Genomic DNA, 23173 nt, shown 5'->3' on the forward strand with positions numbered 1-23173 from the left:
GAAATTCTATCCATGCTTTTGTTACCTCTCGGCTTCACTATTCCAATGCTTTCATGATCGGCCTTCCATTTTTCACCCTCCATACATTTGAATTCATTCAAAACTTAACTGCCATATCCTAACTCACATCAAGTCCGGTTCACCCATTAGCATTATGCTTGCTGACGGACACTGGCTCCCCTCCAACAGTGCCTCATTTTTAAATTCATTCTTGTTTTGAAATCGCCCAGCCCTGTGTCTGTAACCTCCTCCAGCAGTACAACCTTCTGAGATTTCTGCACTCCTCCAAATCTGGCCTCTTGTGCATCCCCAATTTAAAATCGCTCCGCCCTCGGCGGTTGCGGGTTTTAACTGCTGAGGCCCGAAGCTCCGGAATTCCCTCCTGAAAACTCTCTTCTCCTTCAAGACGCTCCTTAACACCTAACTCTTTGACCAAGTTATCTGATAGAATTGTAATTTACTCCAGTATTTTGCTTTATTGGGGCGGTAATAGTTGATTGCTTCATTTTCTACTCCCACCTCTTGCAGCGGAGAATCTGGTGCTGGAAAGACTGTGAACACGAAACGTGTCATCCAGTACTTTGCATCAGTTGCATGCACTTCTGACAAGAAGAAGGAGGATCAACCAGTTGGGAAGATACAGGTGAGACAAAACTGATACAAGGTACAATAAAATGTGGTAACTTCTTGTTTAGCTGTAATTCATTTCTTCGCGTGGTAAATGCTCCAACTCATAGTAATCAAAAGTATTTCTGCAGGGGTCCCTGGAGGATCAAATCATCCAGGCTAACCCGTTGCTGGAAGCCTTTGGTAATGCCAAAACAGTGAGAAATGACAACTCGTCTCGCTTCGTAAGTTTCTTGAATATGTCCTACAGTTGCATCTATTGCACCCTATAATGTGCACGATATTGATTAACAATCCAGTGTAACAATCAAGATTTTTCAATAACGCAATTATATTGTGCGCGTGTTGTGAAATCGTGTTTCAAATCTCTGACTTGAATAATCTTTACATTTCAAGGGTAAATTCATCAGAATTCATTTCGGCGCCACCGGGAAACTGGCTTCTGCTGATATTGAAACCTGTAAGTACCGTTGAACTTGATTTGCAAATATCAGCCGTAAATCAAGTTGTTGATATGTAGACTGGTTCTTCAGTAAATCCACATTTGTATTTCCACATGTCTCTCCAGATCTACTGGAAAAATCCAGAGTAACATTCCAGCTAAAAGCTGAAAGGAGTTACCACATTTTCTACCAGATGATGACAAACCATAAACCAGAAATTGTTGGTAAGGACGGAAGTTTTGGAATGTCGTAGCCCTGAATTATTTTTCTTGTTTGCTAAAATGGTGACTGTTAGTTATAACGGATTGTGATATGTTAATGTTTACAATATACCTTTATCTCACTCACAAGTCTTCTTAAAAAACATTTTGTTTTCCTCAGAATCTTGTCTCATTACCACCAACCCCTATGATTATCAATTCATCAGTCAGGGTGAAATTACTGTCAAGAGTATTGACGATACGGAAGAACTGGTAGCGACTGATGTGAGTATCAGTTGCATCTGTACCTTTATTTTTTATCGCCATTTATGCTTCATAAGGAATGTGCATATATGACCAACCATTACCAATTATCCATTTTGGTACAAACATGCATGTCTAGAACTTACGTGATATGGAATAAATAGGGATTATCAAAAAAGATCATCTACACTGTTAGTAAAAAAAAAAGTTACATTTTTAAAAATATTGGGGTACAAAATCTGGCATAAAACCGTTTTAAAGTAAATTTTTTAAATTTTTCCACGACTAAGTATATTAGCGTTTCTGTTGGATTCTAACTTTATCGTTTGGATTTAAAGACCGCTATCGATATTCTGGGCTTCGTTATTGATGAGAAATGGGGCATTTACAAATTCACTGGTGCAGTAATGCACTTTGGTAACATGAAATTCAAGCAAAAACAGCGTGAAGAGCAGGCTGAGCCCGATGGCACAGAAGGTAACAGTTTCATACGTCTCACTTCACTACAGCATTTACTAACATTTATATATTCAAATTAAAAAATGTTTACAGTGCTATATTTTGGAACTACATTATTCATGGAAACAGAATAATTCGTAGATTGTCTATATCCCCAATATCTGTATGATTAATGTCCTGCGTCTGAATGTGAGTTCTCGTGTGGGTCCTTACTCCATCCGTGGCACCTCCCAAACCTGATCTCAGCTCACTCGTTCGTTCGATGGTGATTGTTCAGTTATTTTTCCTGGTTTAAAATTGTAACTTTATCACCAGGAAAGGCCAACATCTTTGGATGGGTATTTAGCGTTTTTTATTCTTGCCCGTGCTAAAATCTACCTCTGGCACACCAACAGCAGCAGATAACATATGCACTGCGATTGAGATGCGGAGGTTGCTGTCGGTGGGTACCCTGCTCCACCACAGGGTGCGCTGTTGCAGTCTTCGTAGATGAAATCAACACAAAATCAGAAAATTCCGGGCCATTGTTTTTGCTGCCATTGTGAAGGGGGAACCATTTTGCAGCAAAGCTGTGGATGGTATGTAAATGGATCCTTAGAGTGTCTTAATTGCAGAATTAGAGACCACTGTTTCCTGAACCATTTATCCTACCAGGACACATTGAGCACTGCTTATCAAAAGATCAGAAGTTTCTGCAAGCTGAGGGCTACTGGGACTTCCTGTTGGTGCTTTCGAGGCTGCTATTCCAAAGCAGCATATTCTGTGTTCACCACAAGCAATGCAACAGAAGATACTCTGGTTTGATACTCTGGTCATCCCCCTGCAAAACAGATACACCGCTTTGAGTTCTGTTGAGGGTGATGATTCATCAGGGGAGGGCAGCAGCAGCCAAGTTCATGGCACCATGGCTGGCTCTGCTGCACATGAGGGCAGAAAAAAGAGTGGGAGAGCGACAGTGATAGGGGATTCAATTGTAAGGGAAATAGATAGGCGTTTCTGCGGCCGCAACCGAGACTCCAGGATGGTATGTTGCCTCCCTGGTGCAAGGGTCAAGGATGTCTCGGAGCGGGTGCATGACATTCTGAAAAGGGAGGGTGAACAGCCAGTTGTCTTGGTGCACATTGGTACCAACGATATAGGTAAAAAAAAGTTCCTACGAGACGAATTTAAGGAGCTAGGAGCTAAATTAAAATGTAGGACCTCAAAAGTAGTAATCTCGGGATTGCTACCAGTGCCACGTGCTAGTCAAAGTAGGAATTGCAGGATAGCTCAGATGAATACGTGGCTTGAGCAGTGGTGCAGCAGGGAGGGATTCAAATTCCTGGGGCATTGGAACCGGTTCTGGGGGAGGTGGGACCAGTACAAACCAAACGGTCTGCACCTGGGCAGGACCGAAACCAATGTCTGAGGGAGAGTGTTTGCTAGTGCTGTTGGGGAGGAGTTAAACTAATATGGCAGGGGGATGGGAACCAATACAGGGAGACAGAGGGAAACAAAATGGAGACAAAAGCAAAAGACAGAAAGGAGATGAGTAAAAGTGGAGGGCAGAGAAACCCAAGGCAAAAAACAAAAAGGGCCACTGTACAGCAAAATTCTAAAGGGTCAAAGTGTAATAAAAAGGCAAGCATGAAAGCTCGGTGCCTCAATGCAAGGAGTATTCGGAACCCAGGAGAGGGCTCTGAGCTAGTTAGAGTGGGTGAGAGCTCAGATGAACAGGAACCCAAGAAAGAATGCAAAAGGCAGGAGGCAACAGAGCAGAGTAGCACTGGGGTAAGTGTAAACCACAAGGTGATAGGAAGGGACAATATGTATGAATATAAAGGGGCTGCAGGAGGGGTCAAAACTAAAACTCATGGTTTAAAAACTAGTTTAAAAACACTCTACCTAAACGCACGCAGCATTCGAAATAAAGTAAATGAGTTGACGGCACAAATTATTGCAAATGGGTATGATTTGGTGGCCATTACAGAAACGTGGTTGCAGGGTGGCCAAAACTGGGAATTAAACATACAGGGGTATCTGACAATTTGGAAAGATAGACAAGAAGGGAAAGGAGGTGGGGTAGCTCTGTTAATAAAGGATGATATCAGGGCAGTTGTGAGAGACGATATTGGCTCTAATGAACAAAATATTGAATCATTATGGGTGGAAATTAGAGATAGTAAGGGGAAAAAGTCACTGGTGGGAGTAGTTTATAGGCCCCCAAATAATAACTTCATGATGGGGCGGGCAATAATCAAAGGAATAATGGAGGCATGTGAAAAAGGAACGGCAGTAGTCATGGGGGATTTTAACCTACATATCGATTGGTCAAATCAAAATCGCACGTGGTAGCCTTGAGGAGGAATTCATAAGATGCATACGGGATTGTTTCTCAGAACAGTATGTTACAGAACCTACAAGGGAGCAAGCTATCTTAGATCTGGTCCTGTGTAATGAGACAGGAATAAAAAACGATCTCCTAGTAAAAGATACTCTCGGAATGAGGATCACAGTACGGTTGCATTTGTAATACAGATTGAGGGTGTGGAAGTAGTGTCTCAAACGAGCGTACTATGATTAAACAAAGGGGACTAGAGTGGAATGAGGGCAGAGTTGGCTAAAGTAGACTGGAAACACAGACTAAATGGTGGCACAATTGAGGAACAGTGGAGGACTTTTAAGGAGCTCTTTCATAGTGCTCAACAAAAATATATTCCAGTGAAAAAAAAGGGCGGTAAGAGAAGGGATAACCAGCCGTGGATAACCAAAGAAATAAAGGAGAGTATCAAATTAAAAACCAATGTATATAAGGTGGCCAAGCTTAGTGGGAAAGTAGAAGATTGGGAAAATTTTAAATGACAGCAAAGAATAACTAAGAAAGCAATAAAGAAAGGAAAGATAGATTACGAAAGTAAACTTGCGCAAAACATAAAAACGGATAGTAAAAGCTTTTGCCGATATATAAAATGGAAAAGAGCGACTAAAGTAAATGTTGGTCCCTTAGAAGATGAGAAGTGGGATTTAATAATGGGGAATGATGAAATGGCTGAGACCTTAAACAATTATTTTGCTTCAGTCTTCACAGTGGAAGACACAAAAACCATGCCAAAAATTGCTGGTCACGGGAATGTGGGAAGGGAGGACCTTGAGATAATCACTATCACTAGCGGGGTAGTGCTGGACAGGCTAATGGGACTCAAGGTGGACAAGTCCCCTGGTCCTGATGAAATGCATCCCAGGGTATTAAAAGAGATGGCGGAAGTTATAGCAGATGCATTCATTATAATCTACCAAAATTCTCTGGACTCTGGGGAGGTACCAGCGGATTGGAAAGCAACTAATGTAATGCCTCTGTTTAAAAAAGGGGGCAGACAAAAGGCAGGTAACTATAGGCCGGTTAGTTTAACATCTGTAGTGGGGAAAATGCTTCAAGCTATCATTAAGGAAGAAATAGCGGGACATCTAGATAGGGATAGTGCAATCAAGCAGACGCAACATGGATTCATGAAGGGGAAATCATGTTTAACTAATTTACTGGAATTCTTTGAGGATATAACGAGCATGGTGGATAGAGGTGTACCGATGAATGTGGTGTATTTAGATTTCCAAAAGGCATTCGATAAGGTGCCACACAAAAGGTTACTGCAGAAGATAAAGATATGCGGAGTCAGAGGAAATGTATTAGCATGGATCGAGAATTGGCTGGCTAACAGAAAGCAGAGAGTCAGGATAAATGGGTCCTTTTCGGATTGGAAATTGGTGGTTAGTGGTGTGCCACAGGGATCGGTGCTGGGACCACAACTGTTTACAATATACATAGATAACCTGGAAGAGGGGACAGAGTGTAGTGTAATAAAATTTGCAGATGACACAAAGATTAGTGGGAAAGCGGGTTGTGTAGAGGACACAGAGAGGCTGCAAAGAGATTTAGATAGGTTAAGCGAATGGGCTAAGGTTTGGCAGATGGAATACAATGTCGGAAAAGGTCATCCACCTTGGAAAAAAAACAGTAAAAGGGAATATTATTTGAATGGGGAGAAATTACAACATGCTGCAATGCAGAGGGACATGGGGGTCCTTGTGCATGAATCCCAAAAAGTTAGTTTGCAGGTGCAGCAGGTAATCAGGAAGGCGAATGGAATGTTGGCCTTCATTGCGAGAGGGATGGAGTACAAAAGCAGGGAGGTCCAGGTGCAACTGTATAGGGTATTGGTGAGGCCGCACCTGGAGTACTGAATGCAGTTTTGGTCACCTAACTTAAGGAAGGATATACTAGCTTTGGAGGGGGTACAGAGACGATTCACTAGGCTGATTCCGGAGATGAGGGGGTTACCTAATGATGATAGATTCAGTAGACTGGATCTTTACTCGTTGGAGTTCAGAAAGATGACGAGTGATCTTATAGAAACATTTAAAATAATGAAAGGGAGAGACAAGATAGAGTCAGAGAGGTTGTTTCCACTGGTCGGGGAGACTAGAACTAGGGGGCACAGCCTCAAAATACGGGGGATCCAATTTAAAACCGAGTTGAGAAGGAATTTCTTCTCCCAGAGGGTTGTGAATCTGTGGAATTCTCTGCTCAAGGAAGCAGTTTAGGCTAGCTCATTGAATGTATTCAAATCACAGATAGATAGATTTTTAATCAATAAGGGAATTAAGGGTTACAGGGAGCGGGCGGGTAAGTGGAGCTGAGTCCACGGCCAGATCAGCCATGATCTTGTTGAATGGCGGAGCAGGCTCGAGGGGCTAGATGGCCTATTCCTGTTCCTAATTCTTATGTTCTTATGATATAGAATCATAGAATGGTTACAGCACAGAAAGATATCATTCGGCCCGTCGAGCCGGAGCCAGCTCTCTGCAAGAGCACTTCAGCTAGTACTACTCCCCCATCCTTTCCCCTGCAACTTTTTATCCTTCAGGTACTTATCCAATTCCATTTTGAAAGCCACGATTGAATCTGCCTCCAACCACTCTCTCAGGCAGTACATTCCAGATCCTAACCACTTGCTGCGTAAGCAAATTTTTCCTCATATCGCCTTTAGTTCTTCTGCCATTCACCTTAAATCTGTGTTCTTTGGTTCTTGACCCTTCCACTAGTTTCTCTCTTTCTACTCTGTCTACACCTTAATGATTTTGAACACCTCCATCAAATCTCCTCTCAACATTCTGTTCTGAGGAGAACAATCCCAGCTTCTCCAGTCTATGCACGTAACTGTCGTCCCTCATCCCTGAAACCATTCTTGTAAATATTTTCCGTGCCCTCTCTAAGGCCTTCACATCCTTCCTAAAGTGTGGTGCCCAGAATTGAACACAATACTCCAGTTGAGGTCGGACCAGTGTTTTTTAAAGGTTCAGCATCACTTCTTTGCTTTTGTATTCTATGCCTCTGTTTATGAAGCCCAGGATTCCGTCGACTTTTTAACAGCTTTCTCAACCTGCCCTGCCACCTTCAACAATTTGTGCACATATATTGCCAGGTCTCTCTGTTCATGCATCCCAACTTTAGAATTGTACACTTTAGTATATATTGCTTCTCCTCGGTCTTCTTACCAAAATGTATCACTTTTCACTTTTCTGTGTTAAATTTAATCTGCCACATGTCCACCCATTCCACCAGCCTGTCCATGTACTCTTGAAGTCTATGTAATCCTTCTCACTGTTCACTATACTTCTAAATTTTGTGTCATCTGTAACTTTTGGAATTGTGCCCTGTACACCCAAGTCCAAGTCATTAATATATATCAAGAAAAGCAGTGGTCCTAGCACTGACCCCTGGGGATCACCAATGTGTACCTTACTCCAGTCCAAAAACAACCGTTCACCATTAGTCTGTTTCCTGTCACTTAGCCAATTTCGTATCCATGCTGCCACTGTCCCTTTTATTCAATGGGCTTCAACTTTGCTGGCAAGCCTATTGGGCCCAAATTTCCACAAGAAAAAAAACGGGCGCCCCTCCGAGCTGGGCGCCCGTTTCTCGCGCCTAAAACGGCGCCTAAAAAAATCCTCGGCATTCTCCACCTACTTACAGGTCCCCTGGCCCGAGGCGCATTCCGCACGAGCTGTGGGGGGGCGGAGCCAGGTCCCGGCGCTGAAAACAGTGCTGGGACCTCTGCACATGCGCGCTACAGTCGGCACGCAAGTGCAGTAGCTCCAGGCGCCGAACTGTGTGGGAGGGGCCCGAAGCACGCAGCCCCTAGCCCTGGCTGAATGGCCTCACTGGGGCTGCGTCAATGAGACTCCTCCCACGGCCAGCTCCTGCTCCCCACCCCGACCAGACCCGACACTCACTCCCCCGCCCGCCGACCAGACCCGACCCGACACCCACGCACCCCCCCGCCCCGAGACCCGACACCCGCTCCCCCCTCCCCCCCGCCAACCAGACACCCGCTCCCCCCCCCGGCCCCGACCCGAGACCCGACACCCGCTCCCCCCTCCCCCCCGCCGACCTAAGACCCGACACCCGCTCCCCCCCCGCCCCGACCCGACACCCGCTCCCCCTTCCCCCCCGCCCCGGCACCCGCTCCCCCCCCCGCCCAGCCCGAGACCCGCTCCCCCCCCGCTGACTGACCCGACCCGCGCTCCTCTTCCCCGACCCTCCCCCCCGCTCTCTCTCCTCCCCCCCCTCTCTCCCTCCCCCCCCACTCTCTCCCTTCCCCCCTCCCTCCCCCCTCTCTCTCTCTCCCCCCTCTCTCTCTCTCTCCCCCCTCTCTCTCCCCCCCTCTCTCTCCCCCCCCCGCTCTCTCTATCTCTCTTCCCCCCCTCTCTCTCTCTCCTCCCCCTCTCTCTCTCCCCCCCCCCTCTCTCTCTCTCTCTCTCCCTCCCGCTCCCGCTCAGCGGCACGAACGGCTGCAGAATTCTCCCTGGCTGAAGCACTTTCACACAGGTAGGAAGATGGTTTATTTAATCTTTTCTTGGCTTATAAATGTTTATTCAGGTTGGATTTATTTGTATAATATTTGTAGAAATATAAATAAGGATTTATTGTCGAATTTAATGAGTTCCCTTCCCCCCCCTTCCCCCCCCCCCACCTCGTTCTGGACGCCTAATTTGTAACCTGCGCCTGATTTTTTAATGTACAAAAATCTTCACTGGCTCCATTCTACTTTAGTTTGGAGTACATTTTCACTGTGGAAACTTTCAAATCAGGCGTCAGTGGCCGGACACACCCCCTTTTGAAGAAAAAATTCTGTTCTAAACTAGAACTGTTCTATCTGACTAGAACTGCAGAAAAAAAAATGTGGAGAATTGCGATTTCTAAAATAGTCTGTTCTCCACCAGTTGCTCCTAAAAATCAGGCGCGAATCATGTGGAAACTTGGGCCCATTATGTGCTACTTTATCAAATGCCTTTTGGAAGTCCATATACACCACATCAATCACAATTCCCTCATCAACCCTCTCTGTTGCCTTATCAAAAAACTTGATCAAGTTAGTTAAACACAATTTGCCTGTAACAAATCCATGCTGGCTTTTCTTAATTAATCCACACTTAATGTTGTCCCAGATTAGCGCTTCTAAAAGCTATGTTCGACTTATCTTTCTCTCAATAGTTTCATTGGTAGTGTGAGTTATCAGTGTACTAAAAACTGCATGTGTTATGCGTGATGTGAATGGGATATCACATCACCCCACGAACAATTAGCCCTTAATTAAAGTATAACAAGAATCTTACCTCACTTTTCTATTTAACTCCAAAATGCAATAAATACCATACTGTCAGGCTGTTATGTTCAGTCTATAGCTAAATCAGATTTACAAGTAAGATGCACATGAGCAGAAAATACAGCAAAATAGTGTTGGAAAAAATATTTATAAAACAAGAAAAATAAAGCCAGTCCACAAAGGCTTAAATTATCTTCTGTAGAATGTATTTCTTGTAGAGACTGTTAATGTGCAAGATTTTTGGGAGGCAACAATCTTTCATAAATATTGTTCTTTCACCCTTAATACCTAAAGTCAAATAAAAAGAATCTACTTTTGCCATCTGTATGGTATTATTTATCTGAAACTCAAAAAGTGTTTGATGTTCAACTAACACTCCATTTTATTAACTGACAGAAAACTGTATTTAATGTTTGTTTCCCCATGCATCAATTCATACATAGTTCATAAATATAATCCATTTCCCTTTATGTTTTGTTAGAAGCCGACAAGGTTGCTTACCTGACTGGCCTCAACTCTGCAGATTTGCTAAAGGCTTTATGCTATCCACGAGTAAAGGTTGGCAATGAATTTGTGACCAAAGGTCAGACTGTTCAGCAGGTACAGTTTCCAAGAATTATAGTAAAATAACATGTCTAAATGTTTAAAATATTTAATTTAGGCTGCTGCTTTCAACTAAACTGTATATTGTATTCTTTCAGGTATACAACTCAGTTGGTGCCCTTGCCAAATCAGTTTTTGAGAAAATGTTCTTGTGGATGGTTGTCCGTATCAATCAGCAATTGGACACTAAACAGGCCAGACAGTTTTTCATTGGTGTGCTGGATATTGCTGGGTTTGAAATTTTTGATGTAAGAATCATAAATATCAACAAAATAAATTACTTAAAATTAACAGTATTAAAAAGGCAATCCAATGATTAAATAACACCTTAAATTGCTCTATATATTCAGTACAATAGCTTGGAACAGTTATGTATCAACTTCACTAATGAGAAACTGCAGCAGTTCTTCAACCATCACATGTTTGTTCTGGAACAAGAAGAGTACAAGAAGGAAGGAATTGATTGGGAATTCATTGACTTTGGTATGGATCTGGCTGCCTGCATTGAACTCATTGAAAAGGTAGGTGATACAGTGCACTTTGTTAATGTATATCACTTTATCAATTGCAAGAATGTCTTGATATTAATATATGTGTGGTAACCACAGCCCATGGGTATCTTCTCAATCCTGGAAGAGGAGTGCATGTTCCCCAAGGCCTCAGACACTTCTTTCAAGAATAAACTGTATGACCAGCATCTCGGTAAGTCAAACAACTTCCTTAAACCGAAGCCTGTCAAAGGAAGGCCTGACGCTCACTTCTCACTGGCCCATTATGCTGGCAATGTGGACTACAACATTACTGGCTGGCTGGATAAGAACAAGGACCCTCTGAATGAAAGTGTAATTGGACTGTTCCAGAAATCATCAGCAAAACTTTTGGGCGTTCTCTATGCTGCACCTGCTGAAGGTAAAACCCTATTACACTCAAATATTAATATTCCTTTTTGTTAACATTGTATTCTTTCCTTTTCCTAATCAGTTTAGACCTGTTGTTTTTTTGCAGCTGAATCCGCTGGCAAGAAAGCTGGCAAAAAGAAGGGTGGTTCCTTCCAGACAGTGTCTGCTCTGTTCAGGGTATGATTTTCTCTTACATGTGGATTTATCAATCTGTCGTGAACTAAGGTTTAATAAATATCAGTGGGTTAGCAAAACATTGATAGAAGTGTGCCAAATATGAGTAATACATAAAACAGTGTCATATTATTGTTACAAATACTCATGGGAAGGATCTATGTTACTTTCTTGTTCACCTCACAGGAAAACTTAGGCAAGCTGATGGCTAACCTGAGAACTACGCATCCACATTTTGTGCGTTGTTTAATCCCCAACGAGACAAAGACACCAGGTAAGGGCGATTCCTTTTCTATACATTACAATTTTGAGGAAATAAATCACAAGTGAAATCAGTAATGGATGCAATCCTCTGTTTTTAATTTAATAGTACAGGAAAAAAAATCATTGGTTTGTGTTGTATTTTAAGGTTTATGTTACATCCAACAGGTATTATGGAAAACCATCTTGTTATACACCAGCTGAGGTGTAACGGTGTGCTTGAAGGTATCAGAATCTGCAGAAAGGGATTCCCAAGCAGAATCATCTATGGTGACTTCAAGCAAAGGTAATGAAGCTCAAACTCTACTATGAAATTGTTGAGTATATTCCGTTCTAATGAGAAAAAACAACCTGATTAAATCTTTAATACAACAGATACAGGATTCTTAATGCAAGTGCCATTCCAGAAGGTCAGTTCATTGATAGCAAGAAGGCTTCTGAGAAGCTATTGGGATCCATTGATGTAGATCACACCCAGTACAAATTTGGACACACTAAGGTAATTATATTTAAAACCTAGATTTTCACTGTGAAATAATAGGCTGATGAACCTGTAAATATAATTTAAGTTTAACTTGAGAAGCATCAGAATTGTCGATCTGCTTCTGTGTTATTATGCAACTAGATATATGTAGCAATTCCAGTCACATTAGACTGCTCCATTCGGGTGGGGACAACCAGATCGCATACAGTGCAAATGCAACAACGGCTGCAATTTCGACAACCGTGGCAAGTCCGGGGCGGCTGAGGTAGGTGGCAGGTTGCGACACCGCTCCTGGCTCCATCCCGCACTGTGAAAAGAATCTGACCTTGATGGGGGTGGTTAAGCACGCTGTGCGAGGTTTCCGGACAATTAAAAGGAAGCGGATCCGATGACATCATTTGATGACGCGTCATCAGCCAGTTTCCTTCAAGGGACCATGGCCAACATTATTTTGACAGTTGTGCTGTCAGTGTTCTGCAGCATTGAGGTGCTGAAAATACTGACAAGCACAGCACAAAAGTGCAAGGCTGCTCCCAGACTCTTCATCCTTCCTCCATATGCTTATGGAGGGAGTCACACGATGCAAGGAGCTTCTCTTCCCTTCCCATGGACAGAAGTCACCTTCCCAGGACACCAACACAGCGTGATGCACATTGCTGAGGAGGGCACAAGCAGGGATGTCATTAGGAGCTGGCTGCAGTGGCGCAAACCTTTCAATACTCTCAGTAGATCACGAAACATTACTGCAAAGCCATGCTCAACCTTGTCCTGCTGTGCCACTCATCTCATCCCGATCACTCTGTCTTCCTGCCCCTACTCCTGCACATCCTTACTCACACCAACTTACCTTGCACCTCCATCTTTCTCTCTCTATCTACATTATCACATCCCCATCGCACTATCTACCCCTTACTCACCCTCATCTTTGTCCAATCATACCACCTATCAACACATAAGGGTAGGGACTTGGGTCTTTTAGCCAATGTTCTTGTAGAGTTTCTGATAATGTGTTGTCAAGCATTGAAATCCTTATTTTGAACACTTTGCATTCTTGGACAGATCTGTGTGTACCTTTGGAAGTGGCTTTGTGAGTTGTAGTGAATGGTGAGACATAAGAGTACCCCCCGCAATGGTGATGGGTGTGAAAGGAATGGCTTTGGCATTGCAGGAATGTTTTATGGTGCTGGTGTGGGGTGGTGCAAACCTAGCACATCATGTGGCAGCCTGGGTGTATAGCATCAAGTGAAATAAATGTGTATGGTGATGCCATCGCTGGCGTCCCAAGCTGCAATGTGGTCAGGTGCTGATGCCATGTCCTGTGCAGCATCAGGTGATCGCACAGAAGGTTGATGTTGTTGGTGATGCTGGTGTGTTTAGTGATGTTGGTGTTGGGGCTGACCATGGTGGGATTCTGAGGACAAAGGTGCGAATTTTTGAAGGGCACTGATGCTGATGGAATAGATGGCAACTGAAGTTGAAATGACGGAATCGATCTGTCAGCGGTGAGAGAGGATGCTCCAAGGAGATGATACTGGATAGAGAATTCATTTAAACACTTCAGACCTCGAAAAAGTTGAAAAGTGAATTCCAAATCCTGAAGGCTCCAGCTTCTTTGATTGGAAATTAAACAGCAGTGAAATAGTAGGTTTTATACCACTTCTGCTGCTGTCAACAAGTCAAACCAATCCAGATTTGTTGAGAACCCGACACACTTACCTGACATGTACCCCGAAGGACATGAACCACGTAAAAAAACTTGGAAAAATCTTTTGGATCAGGTAAACTGTTGCTTAAATAGCTTTAAGCAGCTTCTTAATTCGCACAATTGCCTGACACGTTGCTTAGTGCCGGGTGCAGGCAGAGCCGGCACTTTGGAAATTCACAAGGGGGCAGATTCGGAGCGGACTTCCGCATGCTGTCAATCACGGCATTTTGACAGCAGGCCCAGCTCCACACTCGCAGTTGCAGGGCTGGTAAGATTCCAGCCAACATTTCTAATATCAGTTCAACAATGCAAACACAAATTGAATTATGTTTTTTTTATTGTATTATATTTTGTGTATTGAACATAAAAAGTGAACACTAACCTTAATTTATTCAAGGTGTTCTTCAAGGCTGGTCTCTTGGGTGCACTTGAAGAAATGAGAGATGAAAAGTTGGCACAACTCGTTACCGGCACCCAGGCTCTTTGCCGTGGATATTTAATGAGGATTGAATTTACGAGAATGATGGAAAGGAGGTAAATATCATCCGTATGAACATCTAAAAATATATTTGCCAGTAAAAAATATTTTACTCTTACTCAAAAGCTAAAGAAGGATTTTTATGAACTGTGTTCCCCTGTCTAACTGTATCCATTAGGGAAGCACTGTTCACTCTACAGTACAACATCCGTTCATTCACGAATGTCAAACATTGGCCATGGATGCAATTGTATTTCAAGATCAAACCGCTTCTGAAGAGTGCTGAAACTGAAAAGGAAATGGCGAATATGAAAGATGAGTTTGAGAAAACTAAGGAGGCACTTGCCAAATCTGAAGCACGAAGGAAGGAATTAGAAGAGAAAATGGTGGCTTTTGTACAAGAAAAGAATGATCTCCTACTCCAAGTCCAATCGGTATCAATGTTAGCTGTCTTAATGAAATAAATTCTGTATACAACTTATAAAAACCATAGTCTGGTATAATTCATTGTATAATATTTTTACAGGAAGGTGAAACTCTGGCAGATGCGGAAGAAAGATGTGAGGGATTGATTAAAAATAAAATTCAACTGGAGGCTAAATTGAAGGAAGCTAATGAAAGATTGGAAGATGAAGAGGAGATAAATGCTGAACTCACAGCTAAAAAGAGAAAACTGGAGGATGAGTGTTCTGAACTGAAGAAAGATATTGATGACTTGGAGCTCACTTTAGCCAAAGTTGAAAAAGAAAAACATGCCACTGAGAACAAGGTATGACTAGCTGATTTTTATATATAATAAATATACAACTTATGAAAGGAAGTTCATACCTATTATTTACCTTCAAGACATTCTTCTATATGTTTTGTTTTTCGTGAACATAGGTTAAAAACCTCACTGAAGAGATGGCTAGTCTCGATGAAAACATCGCTAAAGTAACAAAGGAAAAGAAAGCCCTCCAAGAGGCCCATCAGCAGACTTTGGATGATCTCCAGGCCGAGGAAGACAAAGTCAACACTCTAACCAAAACAAAGACTAAGCTGGAACAACAAGTTGATGATGTAAGTGTTCTTAATCACAATTAAGTCAAATGGGTTTGATGATATGGTCATTGTTTCAAGCGAATTCTGACAAAACATGTTTTTGCTGTAAAAGCTCGAAGGTTCTCTAGAACAGGAGAAGAAACTTCGCATGGATCTTGAACGCTCCAAGAGGAAGTTTGAAGGTGATCTGAAACTGTCGCAAGAAACCATAATGGATTTGGAGAATGATAAGCAACAACTGGATGAGAAACTAAAAAAGTCAGTCTGGGGCTTTAACACCTTTATTCACGTACTGTTGCTTGAGTTCTATGCCCATCTTTTATATAGTTGATTAGCTATAGAAATTCAAACTGTAGACATTGATTCTTCAGTTAACTAACTTTACTGACCTTGAGCATGTGAACTTATAGGAACAAGAGTAGGTTCTTCAGCCTCTCAAGCCTGTTCCGCCTTCCAATGAGATCATGGTTGATCTGTATCCTAACTCCATCCACCCACCTTGGCTCCATATTCCATAATAACCCTGGCTAGAAAAAATCTATCAATCTCGGATAAAAAACTATTAATTGAGCTCGCATCTACTGCTTTTTGTGGGAGAGAGCTCTACATTTCTACCACCCTTTGCGTGAAGAATTGTTTCCTATCTTCTCTCCTGAATGGCCTTGCTCTGATTTTAATGTTATGTCCCCGTCATAAACTCCCACACCAGTGGAAAAAATTCTATCTACCCTTCCTTTCAAAATCTTAAAAATCTCAATCAAATCACCCCTTAACCTTCTACATTCAATGGAATAAAAGCATAGTTTATGTAATCTCTCCTCATAATCTCACCATTGGAGCTCTCGTAAAGCCTGTGGTTAGATAACTCAGCTGATGTAAAAATATTTCCTTAAAGAATAATGTGGTGTTAACTGGGGAATTAAGATTGCATTATAAATATCCTTAGCTATCCTATTTATATTACTGCTTTAGCATGTCAAGGAAAATAATTAGATTTCTTTTGAGTTAATTAATACTCAAAATCTATAATTTTATTTTTCACTCTTTTTATTAAAGGAAGGAATTTGAAATCAGCCAGCTTCTAAGCAAAGTTGAAGATGAGCAGGCTTTGGCTTCCCAGCTGCAGAAAAAAATTAAAGAATTACAGGTGATGTATCAGTCCAGTGAAATTATTGATGCTACCATTTTAAGGGTTATATATGCATGAACTATGTGTTATTGTTCTAAGATTATAAAAAGCACACATTTGTTTTAAGGCACGCATTGAGGAGCTTGAGGAAGAAATTGAAGCTGAACGTGCCTCTCGTGCTAAGACTGAGAAACAGAGAGCTGATCTTGCTCGGGAACTTGAAGAGATTAGTGAGCGACTAGAAGAAGCTGGAGGTGCAACTGCAGCACAGATTGAAATGAACAAAAAACGTGAAGTTGAATTTCAGAAAATGCGCCGCGATCTGGAAGAATCTACCCTGCAGCATGAAGCCACAGCCGCTGCTCTTCGTAAGAAGCAGGCTGATAGCGTTGCAGAACTCGGGGAACAAATCGATAACCTGCAACGTGTGAAACAGAAACTAGAGAAGGAAAAGAGTGAGCTGAAGATGGAAACTGATGACCTTGCTAGCAACATGGAATCTGTATCTAAAGCCAAGGTACGGTTCTGAATGTTTGTGAACCTCATTCCCTCATCTGATTGCATTATATTTAATTAACTTATGGTTTTTCTCACTTGTAGAATCTAAATTATTTGAGAATTATGTATATTGGTCTTAGGCAAATCTGGAGAAGGTGTCCCGGACTCTTGAGGACCAGGTTAGTGAACTAAAGACCAAACATGATGAGCATCAACGTTTGATCAATGATTTATCAACTCAAAAAGCACGTCTTACAACTGAGAATGGTATTTATCAGTTCCATAATTATACATTGTTATTTAAAAACAGTTACATAGTCACAATGTTTTGTAAATGCTTATGGCATTATTCAGCTTCATTGCTTGCAATCTCTTCTGATTTGTAGGTGAACTGAATCGCCAAGTAGAGGAGAGGGAAGCTTTGGTATCTCAGCTGACAAGAGGAAAACAAGGATTTACTCAGCAGCTTGAAGAGCTCAAGAGGCAATTGGAAGAAGAAACAAAGGTACCAAGATAATTTGAACAAAACAGTTGTATTAGTTTTAACTAAACTTATGAGAATGTAACACGACATATTCATACTGATTATTTAAACAGTTCATAGATATTTGGTCATTTACTTTTGATAACAGTTTAGTTTTCAAGCCTGTGATTTTGTAAAATATTACATTGCAAATGGTTTGACTGTATTTATAATTTTACTTTTGGAAATCCAAACAGCTTTAGTAATGTCATAGAAACATAGAAACATAGAAAATAGGTGCAGGAGTAGGCCATTCGGCCCTTCGAGCCTGCATCACCATTCAATAAAATCATGGCTGATAATTCACCTCAGTACCCCTTCGTCATGATAAAGTACAACATAACAACAACAACTTTTATTTATATAGCAGCTTTAATGTAGTAAAATGTCCCAAGGCGCTTCACAGCAGTGTTATAAGACAAAACAGATAAATTTGACACTGAGCCACATAAGAAATTACGATAGATGACCAAATGCTTGGTTAAAGAAGTAGGTTTTAAGTTGCGCCTTCAAAGAGGAAAGAGAAGTAGAGAGGTAGAGAGGCGGAGAACTTTAGGGAGGGAGTTCCAGAGCTTAGGGCCCAGGCAGCTAAAGGCATGGCCCCGATGGTTGAGCAGTTGTAATCAGGGATGCTCAAGAGGGCATAATTTGAGGAGCGCAGATATCTCGGGAGCGTTGTGAGGCTGAAGGAGATTACAGAGCTAGGGAGTGGCGAGGGAGGGATTTGTAAAGAAAGATGAGAATTTTGAAATCGAGGCATTGCTTAACCGGGAGCCAATGTAGGTCAGCGAGCAAGGGGTGATGGGTGAACGGGACTTGGTGCTAATTAGAACACAGGCTGCCGAGTTTTGGATGACTTCAAGATTACATGTGGGAGGCCAGCCAAGAGTGCATTGAAGTAATCAAGTCTAGATGTAACAAAGGCATGGATGAGGGTTTTAACAGTAGATGAGCTAAAGCAGGAGCGGAGACGGGCAATGTTACAGAGGTAGAAATAGGCGGTTTTAGGTATGCCGTGGATATGTGGTCGGAAGCTCATTTCCAGGTCAAATATGACACAAAGGTTGCAAACAGTCTGGTTCAGCCTTAGACAGATGCTCGGGAGAAGGATGGAGTCAGTGGCTAGGGAACTGAGTTTGTGGCGTGGACCAAAGGCAATGGCTTTGGTCTTCCCAATATTTAGTTGGAGAAAATTTCTGCTCATCCAGTACTGGATGTCAGATAATCTGGGACCTGCATTAACAGGACAAGTAACTGTGTATCTCTTTAACCAATCATATTGAAGAATTGTTAATGAGCAGCACAGAGTCTGAATCAGAAGTGTCAGTTAGAATAGTGAATTCAATGTCAAATCAGGGACAGAAAGCAAAATAAAGAGAGGGAAGGAAAGATTGGATTAAGAGAGAGATAAAAGAGACAGAAAAGAAAGAAAAGATTAAAAAATATTTTATTTAATTTAAAAAAATGTTTTCCAACAATAATTAAAAGCTGAAGGAGTGAGACTCCACACTTATAAAAGTTAATTTTCGGTGACAGTGAAGTTGTTTGTTAGAAATTAAGACTTATTACACTGTTAAAAGGGTACTTACTCTGGAATAGATGATATCTAACTTTTCCTGGTGAGTTTATTCATATATATCAGGTAAGTACAGCAACTTCATGCAGTTCAATATATTTGAATGGTGAGTCAGACGGCGAAATACAATTATCGCGCAACTTTTGGAGGAGTAGGGCATCTCGGACAGCAACTTCCTGATTTCCACATTTAACTGCGAAGTGCAGTCACTGGAACTTGCTGTCGGATTTACTCATTAATAACGATGAGCGCTGATAGCCTAACTATTATTTTTACTGAAAAATCTGGCCCAATAAATTGCATTTCATCATTATCAGTTCTTGATCAATTTCAGGCTAAGAGTGCCTTGGCACATGCTCTGCAATCTGCACGCCACGACTGTGATTTGCTCCGTGAGCAATTTGAAGAGGAACAAGAAGCAAAGGCTGAGCTCCAGCGTGGTATGTCCAAGGCCAACAGCGAAGTCGCTCAGTGGAGAACAAAGTATGAAACTGATGCAATCCAGCGCACAGAGGAACTGGAGGAGGCCAAGTATGTTATAATAAAATGAGAAATGGTTTCATACTACTTATTGTGTCAATTAATATTTAATGCTAATTCAACAACTTTGGTTTTGTACTTTTCAGGAAAAAACTTGCTCAGCGTTTGCAGGATGCAGAAGAGCACATTGAGGCTGTGAACTCAAAATGTGCTTCATTGGAAAAGACAAAACAGAGATTGCAAAATGAAGTGGAGGATCTTATGATAGATGTGGAGAGGGCAAATTCAGCAGCAGCAACTCTTGACAAGAAACAGAGGAACTTTGACAAGGTAAAAGTCATATTCCAAAGATTGGTCATTTCTCTCTCTTTCTCTTTCCTAATATTTGTTTTGTAATTTTTGCAATTGTACAATAAAGGTTCTGGCAGAGTGGAAGCAGAAATTTGAAGAAAGTCAGACTGAACTGGAAGCAGCTCAGAGGGAAACCCGCAGTCTAAGTACTGAGATCTTCAAGATGAAAAATGCATATGAAGAGTCTCTGGATCAACTCGAAACTCTTAAACGAGAGAACAAGAACTTGCAGCGTAAGTCTTGTTGATCTTTTGTTATTTCAATATTTTAAAATGTTGATACTTTTAAATTTCTACGTTTATCATAGAGCGCTTTCATTACAGAATTACTAAATTTGCATTTTTTTTCATAAAACAGAGGAGATCTCTGATCTGACTGAGCAGCTGGGTGAAAGCAGCAAGGCCCTCCATGAGCTAGAAAAAGCAAAGAAAACAGCTGAGCAGGAGAAGAGTGAAATTCAGTCTGCTTTGGAGGAGGCAGAGGTAAAAAATAACTATTATTTTGGAAGTACATATTAGAAATTGTACTTTAGAACAGCATTTGTTGAAACCAAATATTTATACAACAATAAATCTATATTATATTAAAAAAATCTTACAGTGGATGCAACTCTCCTATCCACAGCCTTATTTTTTGTTATCATGATTTTTGGTCATGATTTAGTGTCAACTCTATCCACATTTCCCATTAAATTTTCCTGTGTCAACTGTAGCTGCATCACCCTACCACTGCAATACCTCCATCTCCTGTCACCCAGCCCCACCATCACTGATGGTGCTCTGGTGCTTTCTGTTTCCCATATTCCAGCTGCTGCTATTTCGCTAAATGATTATATATTTTTTTTATCAGTCTACTTGTCCCTGTGTCTTCTCTTACTGCAATTTAAAAACAAACTTCAGTTGCAGTCCCCACTGCCTTCTAATCTGGCTTCCAACACTTCAGCATCACTCTAATTTAAATTACTGCCTCATATGGCTTTTGCTCCCAGCCCCGTCTGTCCCCACTCGGCAATTATATTTTTAAATTGTCTGCCTTGAGCATTGCCAGGTGCTGGCCATGACTGAATCTTGGCTTGAGCTGCTCTTTCTCTCAGTTCCAATCTGAATTTAAATTTTTTATTTGTCTGCCTCAGGTCTTGTGTCTCAGCCCTGTTCGTGGAGGCTCTTGTTCTTAGCCTGTCAGGCTTTCAGCCCCATTCCTGCTGCTTTCCTTGACTCAGACCACTCCCCAACTGTTGACCCTGCTGTTGCTGTTGCTATATCACATAAGGTCATGCTCTCCCTTCTGTCAGCTGCATAAAATGTTTAAAAAGTACAACCCTTCAATCCCCCCACCCCTTCAGTTTGTTTTTAAACCATTACAAGATGACCCTGATTCCCAGAGATCAGAGAGAGAACCGAATGTGAAAGAGACAGACAGAGATCAGAGGGACAGCAAGATAATAAGAAAGATCACTTGAGGACAGGAGTCATCATGAGCAATGCCAAGGGAAGTCTATTAGTTAATATATTTTGAAGAGCTGCAAAATTAGTTTAAATGTACTGGATTTTTAAAAATTCAGTTTGATCAACTGAAAGGCGTCAGTAAAACATACATTTAATGATATTCCTTAAGTGAATTTTGTGAATGACTGTTCAAAAGCAGTGCTTACTTAACCTTGGCTAAATTGTTTGGTCATGAAAGCATATTATAGGTTTGATCCAAGTAATGAATCATATTTTCTGCAGCGTAAAATGCTAAACCTTTAAAACTCAGATATTCTCATTAGAAAGTTAATGTTATGATGCATTGTTAAAGTGGGAAAAGTAGATAGATTGGCAACTTTGAAAGAATCTCTGGTCACTCAAAATGGTGACTTCCCTGTAGAAGTTCCAAGCTTTAGCAAGCCATAGCCACAATTAATAACACCATATTTAAAAATCTGGTGTTCAAAGTGTAATGGCTCTTGACATTAAATTATTTAAATAATTGTTGTCAAATAATATCATAACAGTTGCTGCATAATTTTCTTTTCAATTACATAACTAAAAGTTAATATACAAAGGTGCAGGTAGTTAGTACACACTATCATAGGTATTTCAAGCACTTCTTATAACTACAAATGTGTGACATGGTGACAATTTTGTGCAATGTCCTTTTGCAGGCTTCTCTGGAACATGAAGAGAGCAAGATACTCCGTGTTCAGCTGGAACTGAACCAAGTAAAATCTGAAGTTGACAGGAAAATTGCTGAGAAAGATGAGGAGATTGATCAGCTGAAGAGGAACCAACAGAGGGTTGTAGATACAATGCAAAGTGCCTTGGAGTCTGAAGTCAGGAGCAGAAATGATGCTTTAAGAATCAAGAAGAAAATGGAAGGAGATCTGAATGAAATGGAGATTCAGTTGGGCCATGCTAATCGTCAGGCTTCAGAAGCTCAGAAACATCTCAGGAACCTGCAGGGTCAATTAAAGGTTTGTATAATAGTGCATTTGTGTTTGTTTTTCATGTAATCACATTTAAAATATTATTAGTGAAACTCAACAAATTATTCCTTGTCAGTACTTTTAGACTTTTTAAACTGTTAAGCATTTTGGTTAAAAGTTAAAAGAAAACTTAGTATTCACCGTATAATACTGAAAATGTATCCGCACTAACAGAGTGTAAATGTTAAGTTTCCAATAAAATCTTACATTCTAATAAATGTTTATGTGTTGCAAATAGGATACCCAGTTACAGCTGGATGAAGCTTGTAGAAGCCAGGAAGACTTGAAGGAGCAATTGGCCATGGTTGAGCGCAGAAGTGGTCTGCAGCAGGCTGAGATTGAAGAAATGAGAGCAGCACTGGAACAGACAGATAGAGCTCGCAAAATTGCTGAACAAGAGCTTGTTGATGTCACAGAGAGGGTACAGCTGCTGCATTCTCAGGTTTGTTCATACATTCATGTAAAGTTGAACCAATTGGACATTCAGGGGGAATTGGGGTTACTGCCCCTCACAGTAAGTGGTGCGCAAAGTCCCGTGCTCCACCTTCTGTTCGAGCGGTGTCTGGGGCACTACACGGAGAAGCCATTGCCCTTCTGTTAAAGGGAAGGGCCAATGCGAACTCTGCATGGTCTCTGTCGGCCTCCACTGGGCCACCTGAACGGCATGGTGCCGTGGCCGCTGCACGGTGCCCAAACGGAGTGCCAGGCTGCACGATGGTGGACCAGACTGTCATGTATTCAACCATCATTGTAACCCATGTATAAACTGACCCAAGTTGTACACCGTGAGAACATTGACCACTAGGTGGCGAACTTGTGGGAGACACTCCTAACCTGGACTTTTAGGTATAAAAGGGGAAGCTCCACCCAC

At 41.6% G+C, this 23173-nt stretch overlaps 1 protein-coding gene across 1 annotated transcript in view; it reads left to right on the forward strand.

Moving 5' to 3' along the window:
- LOC139226205 (myosin-4-like) overlaps positions 1-23173 on the forward strand; it is a 38843-nt gene that overhangs the window by 5548 nt on the left and 10122 nt on the right. The window contains exons 5-33 of the mRNA XM_070856835.1: positions 529-643; positions 759-851; positions 1024-1087; positions 1196-1294; positions 1452-1555; positions 1873-2011; positions 10118-10236; positions 10338-10487; positions 10590-10760; positions 10848-11148; positions 11245-11315; positions 11499-11586; positions 11742-11859; positions 11949-12072; positions 14160-14296; positions 14419-14674; positions 14767-15009; positions 15123-15299; positions 15394-15539; positions 16338-16428; positions 16538-16927; positions 17049-17175; positions 17295-17413; positions 19342-19538; positions 19634-19817; positions 19906-20071; positions 20196-20320; positions 21982-22290; positions 22541-22744. Coding sequence (XP_070712936.1) covers positions 529-643; positions 759-851; positions 1024-1087; positions 1196-1294; positions 1452-1555; positions 1873-2011; positions 10118-10236; positions 10338-10487; positions 10590-10760; positions 10848-11148; positions 11245-11315; positions 11499-11586; positions 11742-11859; positions 11949-12072; positions 14160-14296; positions 14419-14674; positions 14767-15009; positions 15123-15299; positions 15394-15539; positions 16338-16428; positions 16538-16927; positions 17049-17175; positions 17295-17413; positions 19342-19538; positions 19634-19817; positions 19906-20071; positions 20196-20320; positions 21982-22290; positions 22541-22744 — 4627 coding nt within the window. The remainder of the gene's footprint in view (positions 1-528; positions 644-758; positions 852-1023; positions 1088-1195; positions 1295-1451; positions 1556-1872; positions 2012-10117; positions 10237-10337; positions 10488-10589; positions 10761-10847; positions 11149-11244; positions 11316-11498; positions 11587-11741; positions 11860-11948; positions 12073-14159; positions 14297-14418; positions 14675-14766; positions 15010-15122; positions 15300-15393; positions 15540-16337; positions 16429-16537; positions 16928-17048; positions 17176-17294; positions 17414-19341; positions 19539-19633; positions 19818-19905; positions 20072-20195; positions 20321-21981; positions 22291-22540; positions 22745-23173) is intronic.

Source organism: Pristiophorus japonicus, chromosome 16 (assembly GCF_044704955.1).
Source record: "Pristiophorus japonicus isolate sPriJap1 chromosome 16, sPriJap1.hap1, whole genome shotgun sequence".
Lineage (NCBI taxonomy): Eukaryota > Metazoa > Chordata > Chondrichthyes > Pristiophoridae > Pristiophorus > Pristiophorus japonicus.